Source organism: Lepisma saccharinum, chromosome 4, assembly GCF_977018435.1.
Source record: "Lepisma saccharinum chromosome 4, izLepSacc3.1, whole genome shotgun sequence".
Taxonomy (NCBI): domain Eukaryota; kingdom Metazoa; phylum Arthropoda; class Insecta; order Zygentoma; family Lepismatidae; genus Lepisma; species Lepisma saccharinum.
The window spans coordinates 75,851,935-75,877,639 of record NC_139232.1 but is presented as its reverse complement, the minus strand read 5'-3'; the positions used below and the strand labels follow the sequence as shown (position 1 = coordinate 75,877,639).

Here is a 25,705-nt window from a genome sequence, read left to right as displayed (position 1 = left end):
CTGACTGACTCACTTCACTTTGTTTCTGGTATGACTCACGGGGACAATGGCGGGGCAAGATGATGTGGGAATTGGGGATTTTGTACTTTTGGATGAAGTAAACCTTGATAATTTTGTAGGGAACTTGCGAGTAAGGTACGTACATTTCAGTTTTTTTTATTATACCAATTTAAAATAAAATTTGCTCCATTGTGATGTAAAACTTTTGAGGGTTGTATTTGAATGAGGACACGAAATCTGTTACCTTTGGGTGTGTATTATTCCGTTTATTTTACTCTGTCAATACTGACAAGAAGAAACAAGCATGTTCAATGAAAGCAGAACCACATAAAGAATTTCACAGTTACTGACATGCTGTTATTGTGACAGAATTTAGATAGACCTTTTTTTTAGTTTGTGAATTTTATGTTATCAACAGGTGGATGAGGGCGTGGCTTTGAAAACTGCCATGCGAATTTGAATTACCCTCAATTCAAAACACGAATACAATTAGAAGCATGAACAAGAAATTTATTAGTTGGCAAAACACAGTAAGCCTTTAGGGATGGCGCTAAAGATAAAGTAGAAACTTGAAGAAATTTAAGCAGTGTAGATAGTGTTTGTATATGTAACAAAATCTCAAATGTATAATATGACAGGGCCAGTCAAGAATGTCAAGAGAAAGTCGAGAAATCAACAGGTAGGTCAAGAAAAATGCTTGTGGTCAAGAATGTTTGATATTTTTTTTACACTATAGTGAATTTACATTGTTATATACCTGTACTGGGACTTGATAAAATAGAATATTTGGAAATCTAAAATTGTGTTGTGTTGCGGTTGAGATATTTTTCGCTTTGTTTCTTAAGAATTAAATTCTCATGTGCGTGAAGTTTTTTAAAAATATTAAAGTAAAGTGGCCATTTTCCATCCAGGATGAAATCTGAAGCATTATTTTTTACATGCATTAATAATTAAAGCAAGTCTAAATCTCTTGTTGAAGTACAGCTTCAGTTTTCATGTTAACCAGCCTTGTGGTAGGCGTTTCCATTGAATGAAAATATATATTTTCTTAATTTCCAACTATAGGCTACCTAAGTAAGAGGCGATTAAATACATGCTAAGAAAAAGGGAAAGAAGGTCAAGAAAAGGAAAGAAAGGTCATGAAAAAGTCAAGAATTTTGGTAGACACCCTGTATGAAATTCCAAACTGCGAGAACCTACAAAAATGATCCAACATGTACGTCTTCAATGAAAATAGACAAGAATGACTTCATTATATTTGATAAATTTCTTCTAAATTGTAAAAAAAACAAAAGAAACGTGATACAAAAATGAAAGACAAGGGTAATAATTTGTTTCATTTTAGTTGGAATGGAATCTTGACATACGCACCTGAAGGATGTGTGAATTACAACCTATTATTCTTTTAATCCTGGTGAAATCGACCATCTTAAATGTTTTAGAGTTAACAGTTCTGATTGTTTTATGATTTTTTTTTTCAAATTCTCCTAACAGGAAGACTAATTATCGTAAAATATCACACGAAATTTAAACCTTCCTTAAAGTAATGGATACTGTATTTCGAAAAAGTTATTTGTTGAAAAAACAACTTATAAATTACCTTACGCAAGCATCCGTGCTTTCCATGCACAATGTACACTAAGTTGCCCTTCGTCACCGGACACCACATACCAGTACGTTAATCCGGTCGCAGCACCACTTCAGTATCGTGTAGGGCAACCTTTCGAGGAAGACTTTACACCAATTTGCGTTACGTGTCGACGGGAATCTTGCCCCATTCCTCCTGCAATGCGGCAAATAGCTCAGTGGTGTTTTATTGGGCAGCATGGTCTGGCTCTCAAGGGGCGCTCCAACTCGTCCCAAAGGTGTTCAATGGGGTTGATATCTGGACTTTGGGCTGGCCAATCAAGGTTTTGCACACCCATGTCCTCGAACCACGTGTTGATAATGCCTGCCGTATGACCTGGAGCATTGTCGTGCTGAAACAGGTATGGGCCAATACCGAATTGTTCCCACAATGTCGGTCGGGCAGAATTGTCCAGAACTTTTTATTACATCGGCATTTATGTTTCCTCGAACTAAAACAACAGAACCAAGACCATACCACGAAAAGCAGGACCACACCATGATGCCACCTCTGCCGAATTTCACTGTGGGTACGATACAGTCCTGTAAACAGTGTTCACCGGGCATACGCCACATCCATCGAACCGCCACATCTGTAAGCGTGATTCATCACTCCATAGGATGGATTTCCATTGTTCGAAAGTCCAATGGCGGCGTTCCTTGCACCACTGTAACCGACGGGTCGCATTGCGGGCTGTGATATGCGGCCTGTGAACTGCTGCGCGACCATGAAAACCAAGTGCGACGATCTCCAAGCGGACAGTACGATTACTTGCAGCACTAATGGAAGCCGATCAAAACTCCTGTGCCACATTCTGTAACGATGCCTTCCGGTTTGACTTCACCACACGTTTCAAGCATTGACGGTCACAATCTGCTAATATTTTCGGTTTACTGGGTCTGGGTCGGCATGTCATGACCCCCTCTTGCTTCCACTTCACGATAACATCACTTACTGTTGACCGGGGTATCTGAAATTTGTCTGAAATATCACGGGTCGAATGCCCAAACCTGTGGACTCCAATGATCATCCCTCATTCTGCCTCACTCAGCTTGCGTCGTCTGTCCATATTGACAGCTGTAGCTGTTATGAGTGTATTCTCAACCGGCAAGGCCTTTTATAGGTTGTATGACATGTACAGACGATCCCAATTACTTTTTGAGGGGTGTCCGGTGACGAATGGCAACATGTGTATTTTCTGTTGAGTCGACTGTAAGTATCGTAGACTAGTGGGAATGAATGTAGATGTAAATCTGAACCGTAGTAGAATGCACTTAGGGACTTTATTTTAATTCTAAGAGAACCAAAACTGGCCTGCCTAACCTAACTACAAAAGCATATATTGAACAAAATCATAAGTAAGTGCTAAAACTCTGCAGTATGTGTTAACAGAAGTAAATCTAAATCGAACCATGTAAAAATTACATTCGTATCCACAATGAAACAAAAGGAACTTGGGCCGCTTTGGACAGCCTCTTGGACCCCACACGAATTTATCGTTTTTGTATTTGTTCTTTTGTTTGATGAGAACTGTTTACTAAATAGCAAGGCATTTATTGTAATGGAGAATGAAATTCATTTTTTTTTTTACAGAGAATTGCATAAGAAATATTAAAACTAGAAAAAATCCAATAAAGATGCATGTTGAGGGAGGAAAGGGGTCAAAGTAACCTCATGTGTAGAAATTACGAGAGTACAGAAGAGCAGTGAACCAAGGATACGCCACACAACCAAGTATCGGTCTTGACTGAAATTACACAGAGTATCATCTCTCTTACCACCTCACACTTGAAATTGCAATTTATACGGGAAAACCAATCTGGACCTACCCCTATGCAGTCTAAGGTTAAAATGGTTTTCATTCACATTGCATTTGCTTCTATGTGACATTTCTGTAAAAAATTATGACTAGTTTGTTTTAATTTATTTAGGTGTTACATATGCTGCACTTATAGTTTATTCACGACTAATAAAAATTATACCAAAACCATTTTTCTTTGGGATTTTTTATTTTATTTTCATCCAATGTAACAACATTGATTGCCCGTTCTCTTAGCATTAAAATAAAGTCCCTAAATGCATTCTACTAAGGTTCCGATTTACTTCTACATTCATTCTCACTAGTCTACAATATATACTGGCAACAGAGAATACCTTGTCCATGGGAAGTGTAAATGCTTGAACAAGGTAATTTTTGAGTTTTTTTTCAATATAAAATACTTTCTTAAAAAATCCAAACTTACTTTAAGTAAGATTCAAATTTTGTGTGACAATTATTTCCAAAATTCTACGATAATTAGTATTTCTGCTAGGACAATTTGAAAAAATGAAACAATCGAAACCATTACTGTATGGTGGTGACAGGTTCAACTTCTGTTCACTGGATGATTCTCACAAAGTTTATAGGAGAATGAAGACAAATGGGTGTGAATTAATGTTTGGAGCTTTTAGAACATATACACAAGAGAAACATGTACGTACCTTGTTTTGAAGAATGAAAAATGTCCAATGTGCTAATTTTCTTGCAGGTTTACTGGTGGCAAGATATACTCGTACATTGGGGAGGTGTGTGTTTCAGTGAATCCATACAGGACAGTCAATATATACGGAAATGATTGGGTTTCACAATATAAAGGTATGATATGTGACACTGTCACAGATAATATTTTTTTTTGCTGTGATAAGTTTTTCTTAATTTTATTTTTTCACATGTTTAAGAAGTTTTGAATTCCTTTGCACTGTGTTTATGACTTGACAAACAAAGAAAATTAATTATTGTAACCCTGGAATTGTATGGGAAAAGGTGAATGTTACCACATTACTTTTTTCTTCTTCTTTCGAGTGTCTAGCTGAACCAGGAAGTTGGCGATCTTAATCCCCAAGGCAATTCTGTAAAACAACTGTGGCAAATTGGTTAGCGTTACACACTTCAAAGCTGGGTTTAGAACCTGGTCTTCATCCCATCTCCACCTATCACTCTTTATTATCGAAATTAACTGAGACTGGTACAACAATGGTGTGAAATAACAAATATTTACCTTCGGTGTCGGCTTCTGAGCTTGATCAGGGTGGCTACTCACTGGGAATTCTTTGAATTCTGGGAATTATGCATGAATTTTTGGCGCCAGGAATTATGCATGAATTCTACTTTAATTTTTCTCCGTAGACGTGAAAAATTACAACTTTTATTAATCCAAATCCTATTCAAATTATACATGCCCTGAAGCAAGTTTTTCAATAAAACAATTCTCTCAATCTGTTTACTTTCTTACTGTCCTTTCCAGAACAATCTGACAGATGAAAGATTATTGCAAGATATCTTGATGTTGATTAGGTAAATTTGAGTTTGACAATTAACAATTTTTTGTACATCAGTACATCTCGTAACATCTGTGATTTGTGTTTATATCGTGTAAAGTCTAAGTATTAGGGGATCGAAGATAGGCTCTGACATCCTTTAGCCACTCGCTTGCTAAGCGAGAGGAACGTTGTAAGAGAAAGGGGGTTAGCTCTGGAGAACAAAGGCGACACTCAAACTGCAAGGGGACGAGCCCCGTGAAATAGAACACACGGACATATATTTAAAAACACTTCCTTTGACTGAACAGGCAGGGGAAGGAAAGACATAAAGAATGTTTGTTACCCAAATTTCTGCGGCGATCTCTTCTCCGCTGGTCCTCGTTGTGATGTGGCACTACTCTGTAAGAAAACTGACGAGGGAGCAACTCTGGGCTACAAACTCTGTACTTTCATAGACCGATATTCTAAACGATAACTTGAACTTCCCAATCTTTCGTTCGCTCCTTTTTCTAAACTTATGATGCCTGTGGAGCTCTCTCGCGACAACCGGATTCTACGTAAACTGAAAACAACTAGAAACTGAGTTCTTTTGTAACTACTCCATCTGATGGAAAAATTAAGACAACTAAGCAAGATATTTTCTCATGAGGCCTATTTAAATGAAATTCGAACTATCAGCCGTTACGACGGTTGCCTCGATCGCATCCTTTGGCAATGCTTATTCCTGATTTAATTTTCTAATGCAATGTCAGCGGAGTTTTTCCAACTTCACTGAAGGTCGCTGTCGTGATGAGCTTTTACGAAGCTCTTTTTCAATGCTTCAGCGGGACCCTTTTTATAACATGATTAGCTTATTTATTTATGATGCCCGGGCCCTAGGTTCGATTCATGTCTGTGGCGTGATACGATATTTCAAGTCTGATTATGTGAAATTGTAAACAGTGGCGCAACCGCAGGGGGCATTGCCCCCCCCCCCCAACCTTGGATGGAAATGAGTTGTGGGTGCCAAAACTTGGGGGCAAAGACAGTATATTTTTCTTTGTAGATAAGATTTAGCATAGTGCGGAGGCGAAAGTGGTCACAAGTTGGGGGGGGGGGGGCAACTGCTCCCCCTTGCCCCCCTAATCACCGCCACTGGTCATTGTGAATTTGAAATGAAAACATTTTGCGTTGTTGCGAGATTATCTATTAGGATAAAATTTGGACATAATGAATGTAAGTAGAGACAATGCAACTTGCATATCAAAATTGCCATATCCAAATGATCTTCGAAAGTAGTGTTTCACATGTGCTGGCCACCATGGCAGAGTGGTTAGCACATCACGCTACAACGCCAGGGGTCCCGGGTTCAAATCCTGGCCTGGGCATGAATGTTTGTGAGTGTCCATTCACCAATTTCATCATATCATCTCTCATTCACCCTCATCTTAGCAAATTAGCCAAAAGTGGCACAAGAAGCGAAGTAAAATAAAGCAATTCAATCAATCAATTCAAGTATAGGCCATGATTGTATCTGGTATATGAATGAGGTGTGTCCCTCCTCTCCAACAATAAGTGGCTTGTACCTACCGAATGAAGTGTGCATTAATGTCACTTATAAATTAATTGTCCGAAGGCAGGTATTAGGCATGAACAGAACAAAAAATACTCCTGAGGAATTACAAACGTTATAAGCCAGTTCATGGCCGGGAGTTATTGATGGTCTTCCCCAACCTATCTGCTTTAGATTCCGTGTTCGAGTCCTGGTCTGGCAATTTATTTTTTAAGTGTCCCTTCATCAATTTAATCTGATTATTATCAATGTTCATAGTTGCAATTAATTATAAAAGTGACATAAAAGCAAAGCAAAATAAGAACAAATAAAAGTAATTGTAAAATGACTACAATATCAGAACTACATTTCAAAAATCAAAAGCTAGCAGAAGATTCATCTTCACACAGGCATTTGGGGAGAACTGTGTAGACAGACAGCATGCATGCTCCTGAAAGTTGCCAATCCACGTATAGCATGACCTTCGATACTGGAGTTCTGTTATTCAGGAAAGTTTGCTCGACGCTCCTCAAGCATCTTATCAAGAATGTCTTTCTGTTCGCAGCATTGCCAACTTATTTCCCGTCGTGAAAATCTTTTTCCTCCTATTTAATTTGCCGTTGGCTGTACCATCTGGGGAAAAGATGATATCACTTCACAATTAGCTGACTGGAGTTCTGTGCTACTCCTTGAACGTGATATACATTTTCATCTGCCAGATCTATGGTGACTTTTACCCCCCCCCCCCCCCCCCCAACCTCAGAATCAATAATCACCATTCATCCACTCAAAACTCTGATTGCACTGTTGCCACCCTCACCAACAGCCACAACACAATCTTTTATGACTGTTTCAGAGGAGTCATAATCCATCAAATACCCCTGTCAACTTGCACATCCTTTTGGAAGTCCTGGGAAAGAACCTACATAACAGTTATACATGCTAACAAGCCCCCAGACGTAACCTAGCTGCTCAGTAACTATCCCAACCTATACCTGTACCAAACAAAAGGGGTGAGGGTACACTTTTGTTGAATGCCTGTTGCTATCTTCTCAGTTATCTGGCTGCACTGCAATATGATGCAATCTTTCGTACCCTGGGAGAAAGTGAAATATTTTGTATGGTTTATCAAGATTATGTTATGAACAGTTTCAGTTGTTTTTAGTTTGCAGAGATGTGTTATTGTGAAGTATAAAGTTCTTCTGTTATTTTTTTAGAATGTTACCTTACTGTGAAGGAGAACAGCCTGAACGCTTTGCGCAAGTGAAAATGTATAGCACCGAACACAACATTCCACAATAGGAGCTACATCATTAGGTTTGGCGCTGGTAGCAATTCCCGAGGTGTTCTTTCGCTATTTTAGTGTACATACAATCAGTTTTTACTAACAAAAGCTGAGAAAGTACTCTGAGATGGCAGGATTTTACTTACGTGGGCCATACTTTGGGATCAAATATATCCGTTATTTGTGTTTCTATATGCTGGAACCAATTTTATATTTAACCAGTTTTAATATACGTAAAACATCGAAATCTGTCAATTTAAAGTAAATTCAGTGTAATTCTTGAGGGGGTACTGTTGGTCAACATACCCCCATCTTTCCTTCTCCTGTGAACAACATGACCAGGCTGCGAAATATAGAAGTTTTCATTTTGTGTGATTTGTATGTAGTTTCCTTCAATTTTTATTTATCTGCCCTTCTGATTCTCCCCTCCCCATTTTTTTTAAAGTGAGCATAATTATTAAGATGTACTAATAAGTTTTGTTGGACATATTAAAAAAAATGTTTTGCTAAGTAGCAGAAGTCTAGTTCAGGCATGTAGTTACTTTCATGTTAAAGCGTTCACCACATCATGTAGTTTTCAGGAGTTAGGACAAGAACAGTCAAAGTTTAAAACATCTGAAGGTAAGTTGGGATAGGAAAGGTAACAGAAAATGCAGAGTGCCCTCTCACTGCTTCCTACTCCCATCTCAGGAGTAGGACTGGAGTAGCAAGCAGTGACAAGGCACTTTACACTGTCTTTTACTTTTTTTTTCTAGACCAACCTACCTTCAAATGTTTTAAACTTTGACTCTTCTTGTCCTAACTCCTGAATCCACACAATGTGGCAACAGCTTGAGTATCTGGAAATGTACAGTAATGGACACTTCTGCTGTAATAATCTAATTGGAAGTCAATGGGGTTATCACAAACCTAAAGTGTCCGTGACTGTACATTCCTAAACTGGACTTTAGCTACTTTGTGAAATGTGGTGTAGGTTATGGCTTATCAAGACTGTTTTGGCTAGGACAGTACTGGTTCTTATAGTAGCAGCACTGATTAAATTTTCATGTACTTATTTGATTCCTCAATGTGTGATGCACTATTTCTAATTGCTATTTGTTTCATGTGCTGTACTGCCTTCACTGCTCACATCTTTCTCATCTTTGCATTTCTAGGCCGTGAGATATTTGAAAATCCTCCCCACATTTTTGCCATAGCTGATTCTGCCTACAAAATAATGAAACAGCAGGGAAAGGACACATGCATTGTGATCAGTGGTGAATCAGGCAGTGGCAAGACAGAAGCATCAAAAATCATCATGAAATACATTGCTGCTGTTACAAATGTTGGAGGACAACAAGAAATAGAAAGGTAAGTAATTCATGTTAATGTTAGGGTTATTGGTAAATTATGTAAGGTGAGTCTGAAAGGTAAATGTTTGATCACATGGTGTGCTGACACTATTTGATTACTGATGATGAAATAATGGTAGTTGAAAGTAAACAACAATACTTACTACAGTTATTTTATTGCTTCAAACTGCTCTCTGTTTACATCTGTACATAAGTGGCATCAGGGTGGAAAATCAGCCATGCAAGGTGAATTACGGACACAGTTACAACTATCAGGCCAAAATTTTATCAGATGGTCAGTTATATTTTTATTTCAGATGTCTATTGTTTTTTCAATGTGTAAATAATTTCTTTTGTGGGCCTGACTTTGTACTTATCTCCAAATTCCCAAATTCTCCCTCAGAAGTCTCAAATTAACACCTTATCCATGTTACCATCTACTATCGGATTAAGATTATAGATACTAGAGTTTGGTCTTCAATTAAAAATAAACCAGTAGACCTACATAAAAACGAGTTACATCAAAATATAGCTCATTGCTCATTCAATTCTGCGTTAATCTATGCTATGCCTTCTATTTTTTATCATCGTGAGAACAAAAAAAGGCTAGTTTTTTTCTTCTTAGTTTTGCAAACAATTGCTATCTTTGAAATTCTGTAAATCAAAAAAGGGTTGTCCGATCGTTATGAAATTTTAGTAGGATGCAGGCAGAAAGGTTTTAAACACAATTATTAATTTTCAAGTTTTCAAAATTTCTAAAAAAACTGTTGTTTTCAATTTTGCCAAACAACTTTTTCGTGGTATTGGGTAGTCCTATTAATATAATATTACTCTTGTTTTGAAGCTCTTTGCATCTGTTTTTAAAATGCATTATCATTGTCAATTCACATTGCAAAACCGATTTTAAACAGATTTTTATTCAGCGGAGTAAAGCTGTTCTCGGAACGTAGCAACACGATGTCCATTGAATAGCGAAAACTGCTGGTGGGTGCTGCAATTCAATGCTTACAGAAATACTTTGAGCAGAGGAATGAAGAGGGAAGGAAGCTACTGGACTTTTGTAAGAGAGTGGACTGTTAGTAGGTAATAGCTGGTTTAAGAGGAAATATGACAGCCATAAAATTACAAGATACAGTTGTAATAATGAACAAAAGCCTGTAATGGATTATATATTTTTAAACAAGGAAGTAAAGAAGATAATGAACAACATTAAAGTAATACCCAGTGAGAACTTAGACTGTGGCCACATACTACTAGTAGGAGATGTGAGGAGATTGAAAATGAACATGAAGAAGTGAAAGGGAAGATGAATCTCTCAAGGAATGAAGTGGAGGAAGCACCTGGAGTAGATGAAGTGTCAGTGGAAATGATACTAGGAGCTGGAGTGATTGGTGTGCAGTGGTTATACATTGTGGCAAGAGAGAGAAGTGCCAAGAGATGGACAAAGGGACTAACAGTTCCCATATTCAAGAAAGGTGATAGAAAGGAATGTAAAAACCACAGAGGAATAACACTAATGTGCCACTAAGCAAAGGTGTATGAGATAATATTAGAGAAAAGAATAAGGGAAGTGACAGAGCTGAGCATGAGAGAGGAACAGTATGGATTTAGAAGAGGCAGATCAACAGTAGATCTGATATTCACCATAAGACATGCAGGAAAGGCACTAAGATATGAAAATGATTTGATTATGGCATTCCTAGATATAGAAAAGGCATACAATAGCATGGACAGAACAAAGATTTGGAAGGCTCTAAGAGAGTGAGAGGAGTCTAGGACGAGATAGTGTGTAGAGTGCAGAGTACACACAAGGCCAATCAGATGTGTGAAGATACCAGTTGGAAGAATAGAGTGATACAATATAAGTAATGGACTAAAACAGGGAAGTGCTCTTTCCCCACTGCTCTTCATAATTACAATGGATGCAATTAACGAAGAGGTGGGGAAGAACATAGGAGAGGAACAGATGAACAGATCAGCCCTGTTGTTTGCTGATGACTTGGTAATATGGAGAAACAGGGAAGAAGTAGTACAGAGACAGCTTGATAGTTGGAATGAGGAAATTAGTGACCTTGAAGTGAAAATTCCAATATTTTCATATAAAGATGTTTTTTTATGAAAACTATGCTCCCTTAGCTTCAAAACAAGCTCGAGATGAAAGTTATACCATAATTGGAAGCAAAGTTATGAATTGTTTTATTTGATCTGGCAAGCACTTAAATTTTACATTTGTTATAAGGTAGGCAACCCTGCTGTATGAATACCGTGTATCATTGGGGCCTAACATTTTACATATGTAAGTTACTTCATGTCTTCTACCATCCTACCAAATTTCATGAAAATCTGAAATGGTCGGGTTGAAAAGTTATTTTTTTTGGTGATGATTTGGCATGGAATAACCCATAACAATGTACATAAAATTTATTTTCATGAATATTTATTAATAGAAGCAGTGAGATAACCACTAATTTTAATTTGTAGTCTTCTAGAACATACTTTAACCTTTAATTTGAAAAAAATAATAATTGCATGATAACTACAGTACCTTTTAGGGATAATGCAATTTTAGTAACATCAGACGTTGACTCAAAAGAATCAACATTATTTACAATACAATAATTTTTCTGGCTCTCAGTGCAAAGGAATCTTGGTGACAAGTTTTAAAATTGAATACACACATATGTATGAACTAATAGAAAAAATTTCAAAGTGATATGTCGATTTGACTCTGAGATATAACTTTTTCTGTTAAGCACTGCAGGTCATTTGCCTCGGTAATTACCGATCCGTCCGAAATTCTGAAACTTGAGCCTCCTGTTTCTCGGTAACTTTGAGGTGTATAGAAGAAAAATTTTGCATGTGTTTATACCTTGGTAGTATTAACAAATACACCAAGTTTCATGAAAACCTGAATCTGTGGGTTGCATTTTGAAATTTGTCTGGGTGATTTGATGTGGAATCAGTTGTATATTAATTTGATTGACCTGTCTGGCTATTAGGTACAGTGATCAATATGAGATGATATATTGGAAATTAGTAAATGCAAAGGTTTAAATTTTCTAATGTTAAAAGATCTTGCGACAAGATGATTTTTTATTGCCCCATCTGTCTATTAACAAATAATGATGTCATTCCATCTGAACATTTTGTGTGAACCAAGACATTTTTAAAAATACAGCCCACTCTTGGTAGCTCATAAATGTATTTTGAAATGTGGAAAGTAGCCCCATACCTTGGAGAGAGTGGCAATCTCTTCACTAGATGTTTTTTGATCTTTTGAATTTTCTTTTAGGGTGAAAAATGTGTTGCTGCAGTCAAATGCAATTTTGGAAACGTTTGGTAATGCCAAGACCAATCGAAATGACAATTCTTCAAGGTTTGGAAAGTACATGGACATAAACTTCGATTTCAAAGGAGATCCAATTGGAGGCCACATAAACAACTACTTGTTGGAAAAGTCCAGGGTGATACACCAGCAGCCAGGGGAACGGAACTTTCATTCTTTCTATCAGGTAAGTTCAGTTCTTATTTACGTACTATAGCAAATAATTGTGAGAGACAAGTAGAGGTTTCCACTGACCTGGAGAACCTGGAAAAATCAGGGAATTGAAAAAGTCATAGAATTTTGAAAATTTGTCCAAGAACCTGGAAAAGACCAGGAAAATAGTGTTATTTGTAGTACCAATACTCTTACTGTTCCTCACTGAAACCAATACTGATACTTGGAAATTGTAACAATTCAAAGCAATTCACAATATTTACAAATTTTGGTACATAAATTTTCCATTGGAACATAGCACATCAGTCTTAACAGAGCTATCTTCCTGATTGTAAATTTAGAGTTTGATATGGTATAGTAACATCTGGAATAGGACTAAAGAGGTGTGCCACAAGCCTCAACTCTTGGTCCATTGTTATTTGCTATTTATATTGGAAAAAACAATGGCTTAAAGTACTTAAAATCTTTACTTTTTGCAGACAGTTTAAGAAAATACTTTCAAATAAATAATAGCAATAAATATGATGTGCTAGAAAGTAACATTGACTATTACCTTTTAGTTTGTCTGAAAGCCAACCACCTTAAACAAAACTTCTGTTACAACCTTCTTTATGAAAATGTAATATCAGAACAATCTATCTATTCTATGGAGAGAAAGAAAATAACTAGGGTGCATTCAATTAAGGACATAGAAATGATGAGAAATTAATTAGTGATCACTGTAACAGTATTATTTTTAGAGCAAGATAAATCTTGGCTTTATATTAAGTAAATGTGGAAACTCAAATAATTGACCTTTGATGTGCACACTGTATGTTAACAGTGATTATACCAATTGTAGGGTTTGCCAGTGTTATTTGGAATCATAATTGTACTAAAGCCAGCTGGGAAAACTTAGAAACAATTCAGAAAATGTTTGTAAAATATCTGTACTTAAAATGTAAGTTATATACTATTTTAGGTAGAAATTTTCAGAAAGAAAATCAAGCTCAACCAGGACTCGAACCCGGGTCTCTGGCATACCGTGCCATTGCTCTAGTCACTATTTTTCGCTATCGCTGTTTTAACTGCATGGAATCGTCTCTGCCAGTGCTACCACAACCGGATCTGTTGCCTTTGAAACACAGTAGACTTTGACATTGCCTGGTTCCTCCCAGCATAGAGATGTTAATTATTGTAGATTAGGCACACACAGGAATGTACTATGTAGAAATTTTCAGCGAAAAATGCAGGCTCGACCAGGACTCGAACCCGGGTCTCTGGCATACTGTGCCATTGCTGTAACCACTAAGCTACCGAGCCAACCTGGCCTCACCTAATTTTTCACTATCGCTGTTTTACCTGCGGGGAATCATTTCTGCCAGTGCTACCGCAACGGGATCTGTTGCCTTTGAAACACAGTAGTCTTAGACATTGCCAGTGAGAGAACATGGTATGTAGCTACTATCTGGAAGAAGAAAGTTAAATCTGAATTTTCAAATGCACGAGGAAGATGCCAGTTAGTCAAGATCAACTTTCTGAAGGAAAGGTCATCATGCTTGTTCATGTTTATTAGTTTTGGTACAGCGCCTTGAACACGTAGTGTGGAAAACAACCCAAGAAACTGGTTCCCGAGACGGATGACAACATAGATGTCAGTGCGATCAGTACGGCTGCTAATTTTCTTATGAAAGTAATGCGGCTTAGTTAGTTTTTGGAATATATTGTGTAGATTTGTTTGTCTTGAAAGACGGTATGTAAATTGATGGAAACAGTTATATTTGTGGAGTCACAAAATGGCATTAATTTGGGAAGTAAAGTAAAATTAATGGTACTATTATCGTATGGGTGAAACACCTACGAATCATATATTTCGGACTTCTTTACATTGCTAACGTGTTGCGGAACATTTCTTAAGGCGAAATAATGCATTTCTAACTAAGATAATGTTTATTTTCTCTATTTACGAGTACTTACTGTTACGAATCTGTAACACATTATGGCCGTCATAGCATACAGGTTTAGGGGGCGTTCTGAGAGTGTTTTGTCGATTTATGCAGTGGTGCAACCTCGTTCACCGGAAAATATCTACTTTCATGCCCCTATTTGAAATTATGCTAATACGTCGCATTTACGTGTAGAACTTGTAAAATAACCTTGCGATTTACCACGTTCATTGTCCATACACAGCAATTCGGAACCATCTTTCTTTCGCAATTCGTTAATGCTCTTCCTTTACGCACAACACTCTTGCAACCTTCAATATTGACGTCAGACGAGGAATGCCTACGTGGTTAGGTTAGGCCTGTTAGGTTAGGTTCCATTAGCATAAATACAAAGAGAAAATAATATTTTCGCTAAGAGACGCGTTACCTTTTTATTGCCTAACATGAAAAAGGTCTCTCCTGCGACGTCAGAACACAATGTTGCTAGAGTGTTGTGCGATAAGTGACACTTCGGGTCGGAACCATCTTTCTTTCGAAATTTGTTAATGCTCTTCCTTTACGCACAACCTTCTTGCAACCTTGAATATTGACGTCAGACGAGGAATGCCTACGTGGTTAGGTTAGGCCTGTTGGGTTAGGTTCCATTAGCATAGATACAAAGAAAAATTATTATTTTCGCTAAGAGACGCGTTAGCTTGTATTGCCTAACATGAAAAAGATCTTTCCTGTGACGTCAGAACACAATGTTGCTACAGTGTTGTGCGATAAGTGACACCCATTCGGGTCGGAACCATCTTTCTTTCGTAATTCGTTAATTCTCTTCCTTTACGCACAACAATCTTGCAACCTTCAATATTGACGTCAGACGAGGAATGCCTACGTGGTTAGGTTAGGCCTGTTAGGTTAGGTTCCATTAGCATAAATACAAAGAAAAATTGTAAAAACAGCTCTCTCCTGTGACGTCCGAACACAATGTTGCTACAATGTTGTGCGACAAGTGACACCCATTCGGGAAAAATTGCTTGTTCCGAACTCGACAGGTGGTTCTAGTGAAAACACGGCGAGGCTGAAACACTGGCTACGGGGTTGCATCGTCTTAACAAACGGAACATTGCACTCTCATGCAAAAAGCAAATGGCGGGAGCAGAAACAGCGTGTCGGACAGAGATTTTCGCAGAAAACAAAACGCATTCACATTAAAATGGATCAAATCTACATTCAGGAACTTCCAAAACGCTCAAGAAAATGATTTCCGTAAGTACTTTCTCCTGTAAATTTGAAGGAAATTTGAAGGAATCCGTTTTACCCATACGATAATGTTACCAAATTAATAAATAAATAGCATGCATGACACAAGAAGAAACATCTGCAATGTGATTCTGGACGTCAGGTGTTGGATTGTGTACTAGAGTTTATTTCTCTATGTTATTAGAATATAAATACATAGTATCCTGAGAGATATTTCATACCGAGGTGACAAACCGTAGGGACACAAGCTCTGACTGCACAGTTTCCTCAAGGAGATTTTAGACCAAAGCGACACACGACAAACGACACAGGGATTTCACACCAAAGCAACACGGATCCTTCTGTCCAAGGCAACTTTCATACTGAAGTTACATGCGACAAATGTTGCTTGGATACAAGCCAATCAAGATCAACATTTCACATTGTAGCAGCATGACTGGCAACACAGGCCAGCATTCAGTTGGTGAAATCCTCAAGTGATAAGTGTCACGTATCACTTTGGTGCATAATCTCCCTAGAGAAAGACACTCATTGCATCGTGCATGCACGGACAAGAAACTGCGGCAACACACTTGCAAGCTATTGAGGAAATGGCCCAGTTTGAGCGACACGCAAGCAACAAAGCTACACGTGTGGCTTATCGTATCGCCTAGATCTGTTGTAACGTGCTGTTTATAGTGTCACCTAGATCTGTTGTTTGCACAATTAGCAGCAAACGTTTGCTAATAGACTGAAGGCACCATGTCGCTTGTCACTTAGTTAAGGACGTTTTGTGGGTTTCCCCTTGTAATTTCATACAATCATTATCATCATTGCCGCGATGAGTTTAAAGCAGAAGAAAAGAGACGGTAAATATCAAAAATACAAATGCTTCAGAGTGTATATCTTTAAAAGAAATGATGATAATAATAATAATAATGAACCTAATTCATACACAAAAATTTAGTTACTTAGAGCATTCCACGCGTATATTATCTCCCATATTATTAATGAAAGTAACAATAACAGAACGTTGTTGACTGTCTAGAATGTTCGTTAATATCTTCGCGACCACTGTACCAAATATCATAGCAATTGTCACATTCATAGAAATGATTCATGTAAAAGAATCAGATGTTGCAGCGATACCCCATTTACTTCCATTATAAGCAGACTAATACCATGCAGCGAAACAGACACCAGTGCCTCTAGCGGTATCATATTTGAGTGGAACCCGCCAGAAAGCTCAGAACAATGCCGTTGTCCACTCTACGTATTCAAGGTGTTGTAGTTTCGGTTTAATACTTTGATATAGCTGTAACTTATAATGTAATGTGACATTTTTATTCTCAAGTGTATGAGGTATATTATTTATGAAATTCTTCAAAATGTTTATACAGTGCGTTTCAAAACTCGTGCAATCCTAACTTTTGCTTACAACATGATAACTGAGAGAGATATTGACTGGGATTTCTGCATTGTGAAGGGTCATGAACACTTACAATTTCCAGTTCATTTCTTATAGAAAATTCTAGAAATTAATTAATAATGGCTCGTGTTAGAGTGATCCCCCCCCCTCCCGTAATGTCAAATTTGATGGAGCAAAATGGTAGTGTGTGTCATCTGCAGACAAGATTCTAGGCTGCTAGGCAAAGTTATATGCCACTAAAATATAACTTTTCACTTCATAAAATCACTATTTTCAAACCCATCAAGTGCTGTACATGATGCCTATTGATCACAAATTACAGACTCGCATGACAGTCATGAAACTAAGAATTATGACCCTCTGATAATTCCATGATCCTTCTCCCCTGACATGGTCATTGTGATATGTGAAATCACATACTTGAGCCATATCCGTACAGTAATTAATTTGTAGGATTTTATGCATTTGATGAACGCTCATTCAAAAAGATTTTAAATAATCTCAATAGATGAGGCTTCACAATGTGGAAAACCTGGTGTTAAGTGTTGCATGCTTTTTTAAACACTGTGTAATGATTTAATCAGCAAGGGTTGCAGACCTGTTTTGTATTGTGTGGGTTAGCTGTGTGCGCTGTATTGTGTTAGAATTCATTATGTGTTTTCTTATTTCCCTTTTCTGTACCGGTGTTAAGACCTAAGGAAATTCAAACTAGCAACAGTTGTTGGTGAGTACTACTTGAATGATTTTACAAGTATTATTGGTTCATTTGCATAGGGTATACATTGGGAATGTTGCACCAGTTAGAACTCTCTTTCTCGTATTATTTCTGATCATTGCAGTGCAATGTGAAAATATCACAAAGTAGTAGTTGATGCATATTTTAAAGTAGGCCACATTTTACACTTGATATGTGTACAGAATAATTTTAAACTCTGGTATATTCAGTTCTTTCTTCTGGTCTCTATGCCTATTACACAATGGATTTCTGCACACCTTCAGGCAGCATGTCATTATTGTGGAATTTTTGGTACACTCCCAAGAGAAGGGGAAATGTTTTGCTTGGTTCATGAAGAATTTGTTGTTTATGAACATTTTCAATTGTAGTGTGTTTCCTTACTGTGAGCAGAACAGCCCGAAGGTTTAGCGCAAGTGAATACAGCACCGAACATGACATTCCACAACACCAGCTATAATTTTATGTCGTTGGCTTAGGATTGGAACTGAAAGTTACTTTCGACGTGTTTTTTTGCTATTCGCATGTGCATACAAATAGTTTTTAGTAATAAAAAGTGGTGAAAATACTTCGAAATGGCAGGTTTTTAGATATCTGCGCCATACTTTCGGATCAAATATCTCCGTTATTTGTGTTTTCCAACAAATTTTGTCGGTCAGTGGCCCAGAATTTTTTACCTCCAACTAACCTCTTTATTGGTCCAAACAGGTAACAAATGGATATTGGATTGTGTTTTTGCTGTATAGTAGATATCATAGAACATCCTGCATTGAGCTGCCATTGTTCAAGTGGAATTATGAGAACAAACATTGCCCGCAATGGAACAAACTGAATCTCTCGTTTTCTTTGCTGGCTTCACATTTCGCTTGAAAGAGTTAAATTTTGACTTGTTAGAAAATCTAGATGTAGAACACTCCTGAATTCTAAGAACATGGTGACCATGGTTGGATATTACCACGTTTCAACTGCACAAACATGGCCTGTTTTTTAAACACAATAGGACACATTGCTTGTGATAAACATTCATTCCCAGACTATCCTCAAAGTGGTCAAAATTTCAGAAGCACACTTCCTTCAAGATAAGTTGATACTGTATTGTTACACACACTGGTCAACACATTGTGTTCAGAATCAAAGGTCTCAGGTTCGGTACCTGGTGTTGTTCAGATCCCATTTTAAATTGTACATCCAGTCCCAATTACACTATCTGTTCATAAAGTGGACTTTTAAAAACCCAAACAAATATTGTGTTCAGACATTGTAATGGCAACTGACTGATGAAGCAGAGTATTTTAAGTTTTACCTTTTTTTTCCCATTCTATGGCCCAACATGAGTTTTGGAGCGACAGATTATATTTTCCAGCTTGTATACGTATGTGGCAAGTTTCCTTGTCAAAGCAGGGAAGTGATAATGGAACAGAATGGGGAGGGGGGTAAGAAGTTCCATGTTGGTTATTATCAAAATAGTCACCAAGAATGCAGCTTCTTTTCGCAGTCAGGTGGCACAGCCTACACACTGTCGCCACTTTATTTTGGCAAAGTCATGTGTCCCTAATAGCATGTGTGTGTGTGTAGCCTGTCTTTACTTTACAAAAGGATGTATGACTTACAACTGTACTGTCAGTAGTTTCGGAGATACAATTTTTTCTTACGAATTACTTTTTCCCATTACTTTTCTAGATTACAAGGCATGTTGGCTTTACATTGGAAGTTATTTTGCTTCTCAATAAGTATAAACAATGAGCATGCAATCATACAATATTGAATCATACCCAGTATGATACAATGATGCAGTTTTCAACACTCCCATCCAAACGTGGCCAGATTTCAAATTTCATAAAGAAATAGATTCTTTCAAATTTGTTCGTCTGGCTTTTCTTACTGATAGCTCAGATTTGTTCTCTAGTGGCTTCTTTATATCCTGCTCTATACTGAACAAAACAAGGTATGACTTGTAATGCTATAGTTGTAGTTTCCAAGAGAATTAAATTTTCATTAGGGACAGAGTGGAATTTCATATTTCCTGCTGAAAACAGCTCCTATTGTAAGGGTTAAAGGTGCCTTCACATGGGGCCACTGAATGGCACCACTCAGTGAATTGTTTGTGGAACATTGTGGTGCATCATGTGAACATACTTCAGAATCTATAGTAAGATATGCATTTTTTGTTGGATGCTGTATATACTGTGGGTTGCGTTTGTGGAGCAATTTACACTCCGCACACAATCAACAAACATGCCACGTGATGAAACATGATCAATGACCCCCAATTGGAGTTAAGTTGCAAATATGCTTTTTCTTTCTCCTGATGAAAAAGGAACATAAATGAATGTAAGATGTAAAGGTTGTAATTTATTTTTCTTATGCATTCTCCTCCTGTTTGTTGTTGCTGCGATGGTCACTTTCACTGTTCCATATTGCAGAATATGTCTGAATTTCTGTTATAAAAATCAACCCCATTTTTGAAAAGTGCTAAATATAACAGCATAAAGAGAAACACAGTTATGTTTGTGCAATGAATACAAAAACTCATACGATGTTTATCTTCACACTAGGTCATCCAGATCCACCCTCTGTAACCTTTCCACTGTTCAGTCTAGGATTTTCGATATAAGACTGGTGGTGGCATTCACCCTCAGAGGACTGAATGATCTAGTATTCAATATATACTTTGAGTCAACCAAAGATGGATATCGTGCTGTGACGCCAGGGGTCCCGCGTTCGAATCCTGGCTTGGGCATGGACGTTTGTGATGTCTATTCGTCAATTTCATCATATCATTACTCATCGCAAATTAACCAAAAGTGGCACAAAAGGCGAAGTAAAATAAAGCAAATCAAATCAACCAAAGATGGGGGAGAGAAGTGCAATAATTTTTCTCCTGAGATTTTGACCAGTGTATGGGACATCACATCGTGAGGAAATTGGGGAGCTTCGAATGAGTGGTGTCACCCGGTCATGAAAACCTACGACGACTTGAGGGTTCATTGTGCTGATCACACGTCACCCCATAACCTGTTGGATGATGTCTCACCTCTGCTGAGGCATTTGGGAGTGAGGCCGACTGTGTGTCATGGGTTATTATGTTATTGACTTACACAATAATGTTCACATTGTGAACGAGTTTTAATTGTTGCAATTTTCAAGTAACGTTATTGGTATCAGTGGGAATCTGATGTGGGTAGTTGTTCAAAGTGATATCATCACGGCCTTAATAATAATACATATTATAAGCAGATGAAAATTGTAAAAAGTCTCTATTTTCTCTTCATGCACACTTGGTCATTAGGTTAGTTCGGGCCTCCTGTGGTTATTGTGGTTGGTTGTAATTGTCTGCTTTTGATACTGTAATGGATTCTAAGCATGGTATGCTCTTTATACATGTAAAAGTTTTTTCTTCTCTTTTGTTAAGTTGGTGTAGAGCAGATTAATTATTACTTTAATCAGTATTGTCCAATAATATTAAATTACTGCATTTTACTAATCTTATTTTCCGTAAATTGATCATGCAACAATTCTGGCATGTTATTGTTTTATAAATATAAAGCAGGGATCACCAAGCCATTGTGATCTTGAGGGTAAACTTTTGCACTGTCACTTCTTCCTGCTGATTGCTGCCTCACCATATGTGTCAGACAGCTCAGTCAACCACAGCAATAATATCAAGAATCCTCCATTACATTAGAATCATTCTCGCACACAAATGAACCTTGACATGGACAAATCACTCTAATACCAACATTAATAATTTTAGGGCACAAATGAACAAATCTGATACCTTGACTGCTGTATCCTTTTTCAATATTTTTGTAGATGTCATCCTGGCATTCTTGCGCAGTTAACCACTATTCAATTTACATAAGGTAGTTAGCAAATTACCCTTGTTTTTTTTTATATATAAAATCATAATCAACACAGGAGCTTGAAATCAACAGCAAGCAAGAGAGAAATCTTCCTAGAATGCAACAATAACAAATTGGTCATTTTCTTTTTAAGAAATCTAATGAAACCTGATGAATATTTTCTCAACTTCTCATATTTGGGTCATAGAATAACTGTGCAGCGTAGCTACATATAACTAATTTATACTTCATATACAAAATACATTAACCATACACATATATATATATATATATAAAAAGCAAAGAAGGAGAAAGGAAACACTCACCAGACAGTGGAAAACATTCAAATTTTCGCACACTATCGCTTCATCATCGGTGTTAGGAGAAAGAAAGACAACTGGAAGTTACAGACCTTCAGAGTTGCCACGTCTTCATCGAAGTAGTGTGCAAAACAGAAAGAACACTGTTCTGTCACCAGGCTAGTCAAAAACTGTGAGTGGTGGGGTGGGTGAAAATTGGGTGGGGCTGGTGGGATGAGGTGGGGAAGTTACTGGGTGGTATTGTTCAGGCCATGCCATAGAATTCTACCTCAATAGTAGACCCAAACCTCACAACCCCAGCACCAACTTCCTGACCCACCTAGCCTACCTTGTCCAAGGTACAGCCATGGGTACCAGCCCCATCCTACGCAAACCTTATCATGGGTAAACTTAAGCAAGAGTTCCTGGATACTTAACCTCTCAAACCCCTCCCCTGGCTGCGATTCATCGACGACGTCTTCATGCTCTGGACCAACTTAATCACTTCCGTCCCGTAAAGTTCACCTGGACCCATCCCCCAAGCAGATCACCTTCTTGGATGTGGACATGCACATCGAGGAAGGACATCTGAAAACCTCTATCCACATAAAACCCACCAAACCACATGCAATACTTACACTTCTCCAGCTCCCACCCGTTCCACATCAAATAAGCCATTCCATTTTCCCTGGCCCTCATGGGACAGCACCTTAACACTTCACCCACCTCCTGCCAGAATTATAACCTCCCTCCACCCTGGTCACCAAACAAATATCGCGAGCTGCCTCACACACCACTATCACCAAGAAACCTGTCACCACCAACTCACCTACACTCATCACTCAATATCATCCCCACCTCAACAAAATGAAGCACACACTACACTCTCTTCTCCCCATTCTCTACAGTGATCCTGTGAAATCAGAAACATCTTTCCCGACAAGCCCAGACTGGTTTTCAAATGACCCCCCCCCCCCAACCTTCAAAACATCCTGGTCCACAACACACTTTCATCACAAAACCAACATCCCCCTGCCCATAAATGCAACTGCCCTAGGTGCAAAACCTGCCCCATTCTCATTACCTCTCACACCCTCGAGGTGCACATGGCAACTGGCAAATTACCCTCTACTCCAAAGGAACCTGCCACACCTCAAACCTGATCTACATCCTCAGCTGCAACATCTGTGGTGATTTTTACCTGGAGGAAACATCAACTGCCCTCAACCTTCGCATCAATAACCACCGCTTCTCCACCCACAACCTGGACTTCACTGTCGCCGTCCATACCAACCACCACAATATCCCTTTCAACGACTGCTTCCTGGTAGCGATCATCCATCTCTTACCCCAACCAGCCAACACCTCAGTTCGCAAAAGATGGGAGAGGGCCTATATATCAGCCATGAGTGCAACCACTCCACCTGGCCTAAACAAGGCCACCCAGTAACTTCCCCACCTGATCCCAGCCCCACCCAATCTTCACTCATCCCACCTCGCCCCACCACTCATAGTTTTCGACGAGCCTGGTGACAGAACAAGGTTTTTTTTCTTCAGTTTTATGCACTACTACTTCTTCAATGAAGATCTGGCAACTCTGCAGGTCTCGCACTTCCGGTTCCATCTTTCTCCTAACACTGATGATGCAGCGATAGTGTTGCGAAAATTCGAATTTTTTCCACTGTCTGGTGAGTTTCCTTTCTCCTTCTTTGCTTTATATATATATTAACCTGGTACCTCACAGTAAACATAAAAAAAATAATATGGTTTTAGAAATTTTGCGTCCCTCTGTAAGCTGATAGTGTCAGAAGAAATGAATGAAGAGACACAGGGGGTGAGCTAAAAGAACTATGAGTGTTTATTCATAATTAGGAGAAGAGAGATGCAGTAGTAGATAAATCCGGAGAATCTAGTACTCACTGTATCCATGAAACTGTTGTTTTCTTTTTTGTTCTATTAATTTCAGTGGCCACTGCCACTATCCTCGTTGGAACTTGTACTGTTGCTTGGCGTGCTTCTGTTGTTCATAGTTCTCCGGCCACCACTAGGTGCACTGTTAACTGCATGTCTGCATCCGTGTCGTCTGCTATTTCCCGGCACTACTGTTGTAGTAGGGGAATCGTATGTGGTGTGCCTGTCCGCTATCGATGTTTAGCTCATGTGGGAAGTGCATTATGGCATGTGTTTCCTTGATTTTGGTGTCTACGAGTGTGCGGGTGGTGTGCTTGACTTGTACCTTTTGTATTTTATGGCTATTGTATTTGATGTGTTTAGCAAGACCAGTAGTGGGTTGGGATTTTTTTGCATTTGTTAGGTGTTGTTGGATTCTTTCATTGACAGATCTGATGGACCTGCTGATGTAATGTACCTTGCACTCGGACTCTGCATCATATACACCTGGGTTATCAATGGAGGGAGAGGAAGTACCGTTTGTGTTTGTTTAGTTTATCATCTATTTTGGCATTGGGTTTGTGCGCTACTTTGATGTCATAGGGGAGAAGGGCTTTGGATATGCGGTTGGATGTGGTGGGATGGTAGGGGAAGGCAAACCACTTATATTTGCCATTGAAGGTTGATTGTGGCTTGGTTGATTGTAGCTGAGTAGGATGCCTGACCTGTATTTCCGCTTTACTGCACCAAGTGGAAAGTTGTGCTTCTGTGTAGCCATGTTTCAGGGCTATTTCAGAACAAAGAAGAAAAAAACAGTTTCGTGGATAAAGTGAGTACTAGTTTCTCCGTATTTATGAGTGTTAGTTAGAAAGGGGTGGAATGGGTCTCATGATTGTGAATCACTATTTTCCAGAGGATACAATCATATATGGCTTAAAAATCTGCAATTCCAAGAAACTGGTTCTCAATCATTTCTCCAACTGTTGGTTACCTACCTAATAAATAGTGCTGGTTTGTATGGTTCAATTAAAATGAATAGACTTGAAGAATGAAAGTCATCAACATCATGATTGAAAGTAATTGTTGTTATTTGAACATTCAATGTCTTGTCGGTTATATCCAATAACTAATTAGTGAAAACTTTTTTCTTTCTAGTTGCTGTTTGGTGCTGGTGAAGGAGAATTAAATAAACTTCATGTGAAGCGTGATGCGGAGGAATACTATTATGTGAAGCAAGGAAAAGCAAGTAAAGTGGACACAATCAGTGATAGATCAGATTACAAGAGCACAATGTCAGCATTTAGAACCCTGGGATTTGCAAACAACGAAGTGGAAACACTGTGGAAAATTGTTGCTGCTATCTTGCACTTAGTAAGTCATTTTTTGCAATTAATTTAATATCCCCCCCCAATAAAAAAAAACACACACACAGAGTGTCTGAACTTTTATATATTTTCAACATTTCAGTGCACTTCATTTGTGGCAGAACATACAAATACACTTTGATAAAGTTTGTAACATTACCAAAATTATGTACCTCTCTTTTTACACCAACTTTGTCAGAATTTGTTTTAAGTTCACTTCATGCTCAGGGAGGCCAATTGGGACTGGACCTATATTTTTAACACTGTGCATTGTGGCTTCATTGGTGATCAAACCTAGAACCCCTTGATTAAAAGTGACAGCATTAGCACTACACCACTGAGGAGGCCACACACTACATTTGCATCATGCATCAGTTATTTAACGAGTCCTTATAATTATAGAACTGGCCTCCAATACTGAAA

General features: G+C 38.2%; 1 protein-coding gene across 1 annotated transcript in view; it reads left to right on the top strand.

Annotated features, from left to right (window-relative positions):
* Positions 1-25,705, top strand: part of Myo31DF (Unconventional myosin ID) — a 57,875-nt gene continuing 32,170 nt past the window's right edge. The window contains exons 1-5 of the mRNA XM_083120783.1: positions 1-135; positions 4,156-4,262; positions 8,898-9,093; positions 12,367-12,586; positions 25,074-25,289. Coding sequence (XP_082976909.1) covers positions 47-135; positions 4,156-4,262; positions 8,898-9,093; positions 12,367-12,586; positions 25,074-25,289 — 828 coding nt within the window. The 5' untranslated portion in view covers positions 1-46. The remainder of the gene's footprint in view (positions 136-4,155; positions 4,263-8,897; positions 9,094-12,366; positions 12,587-25,073; positions 25,290-25,705) is intronic.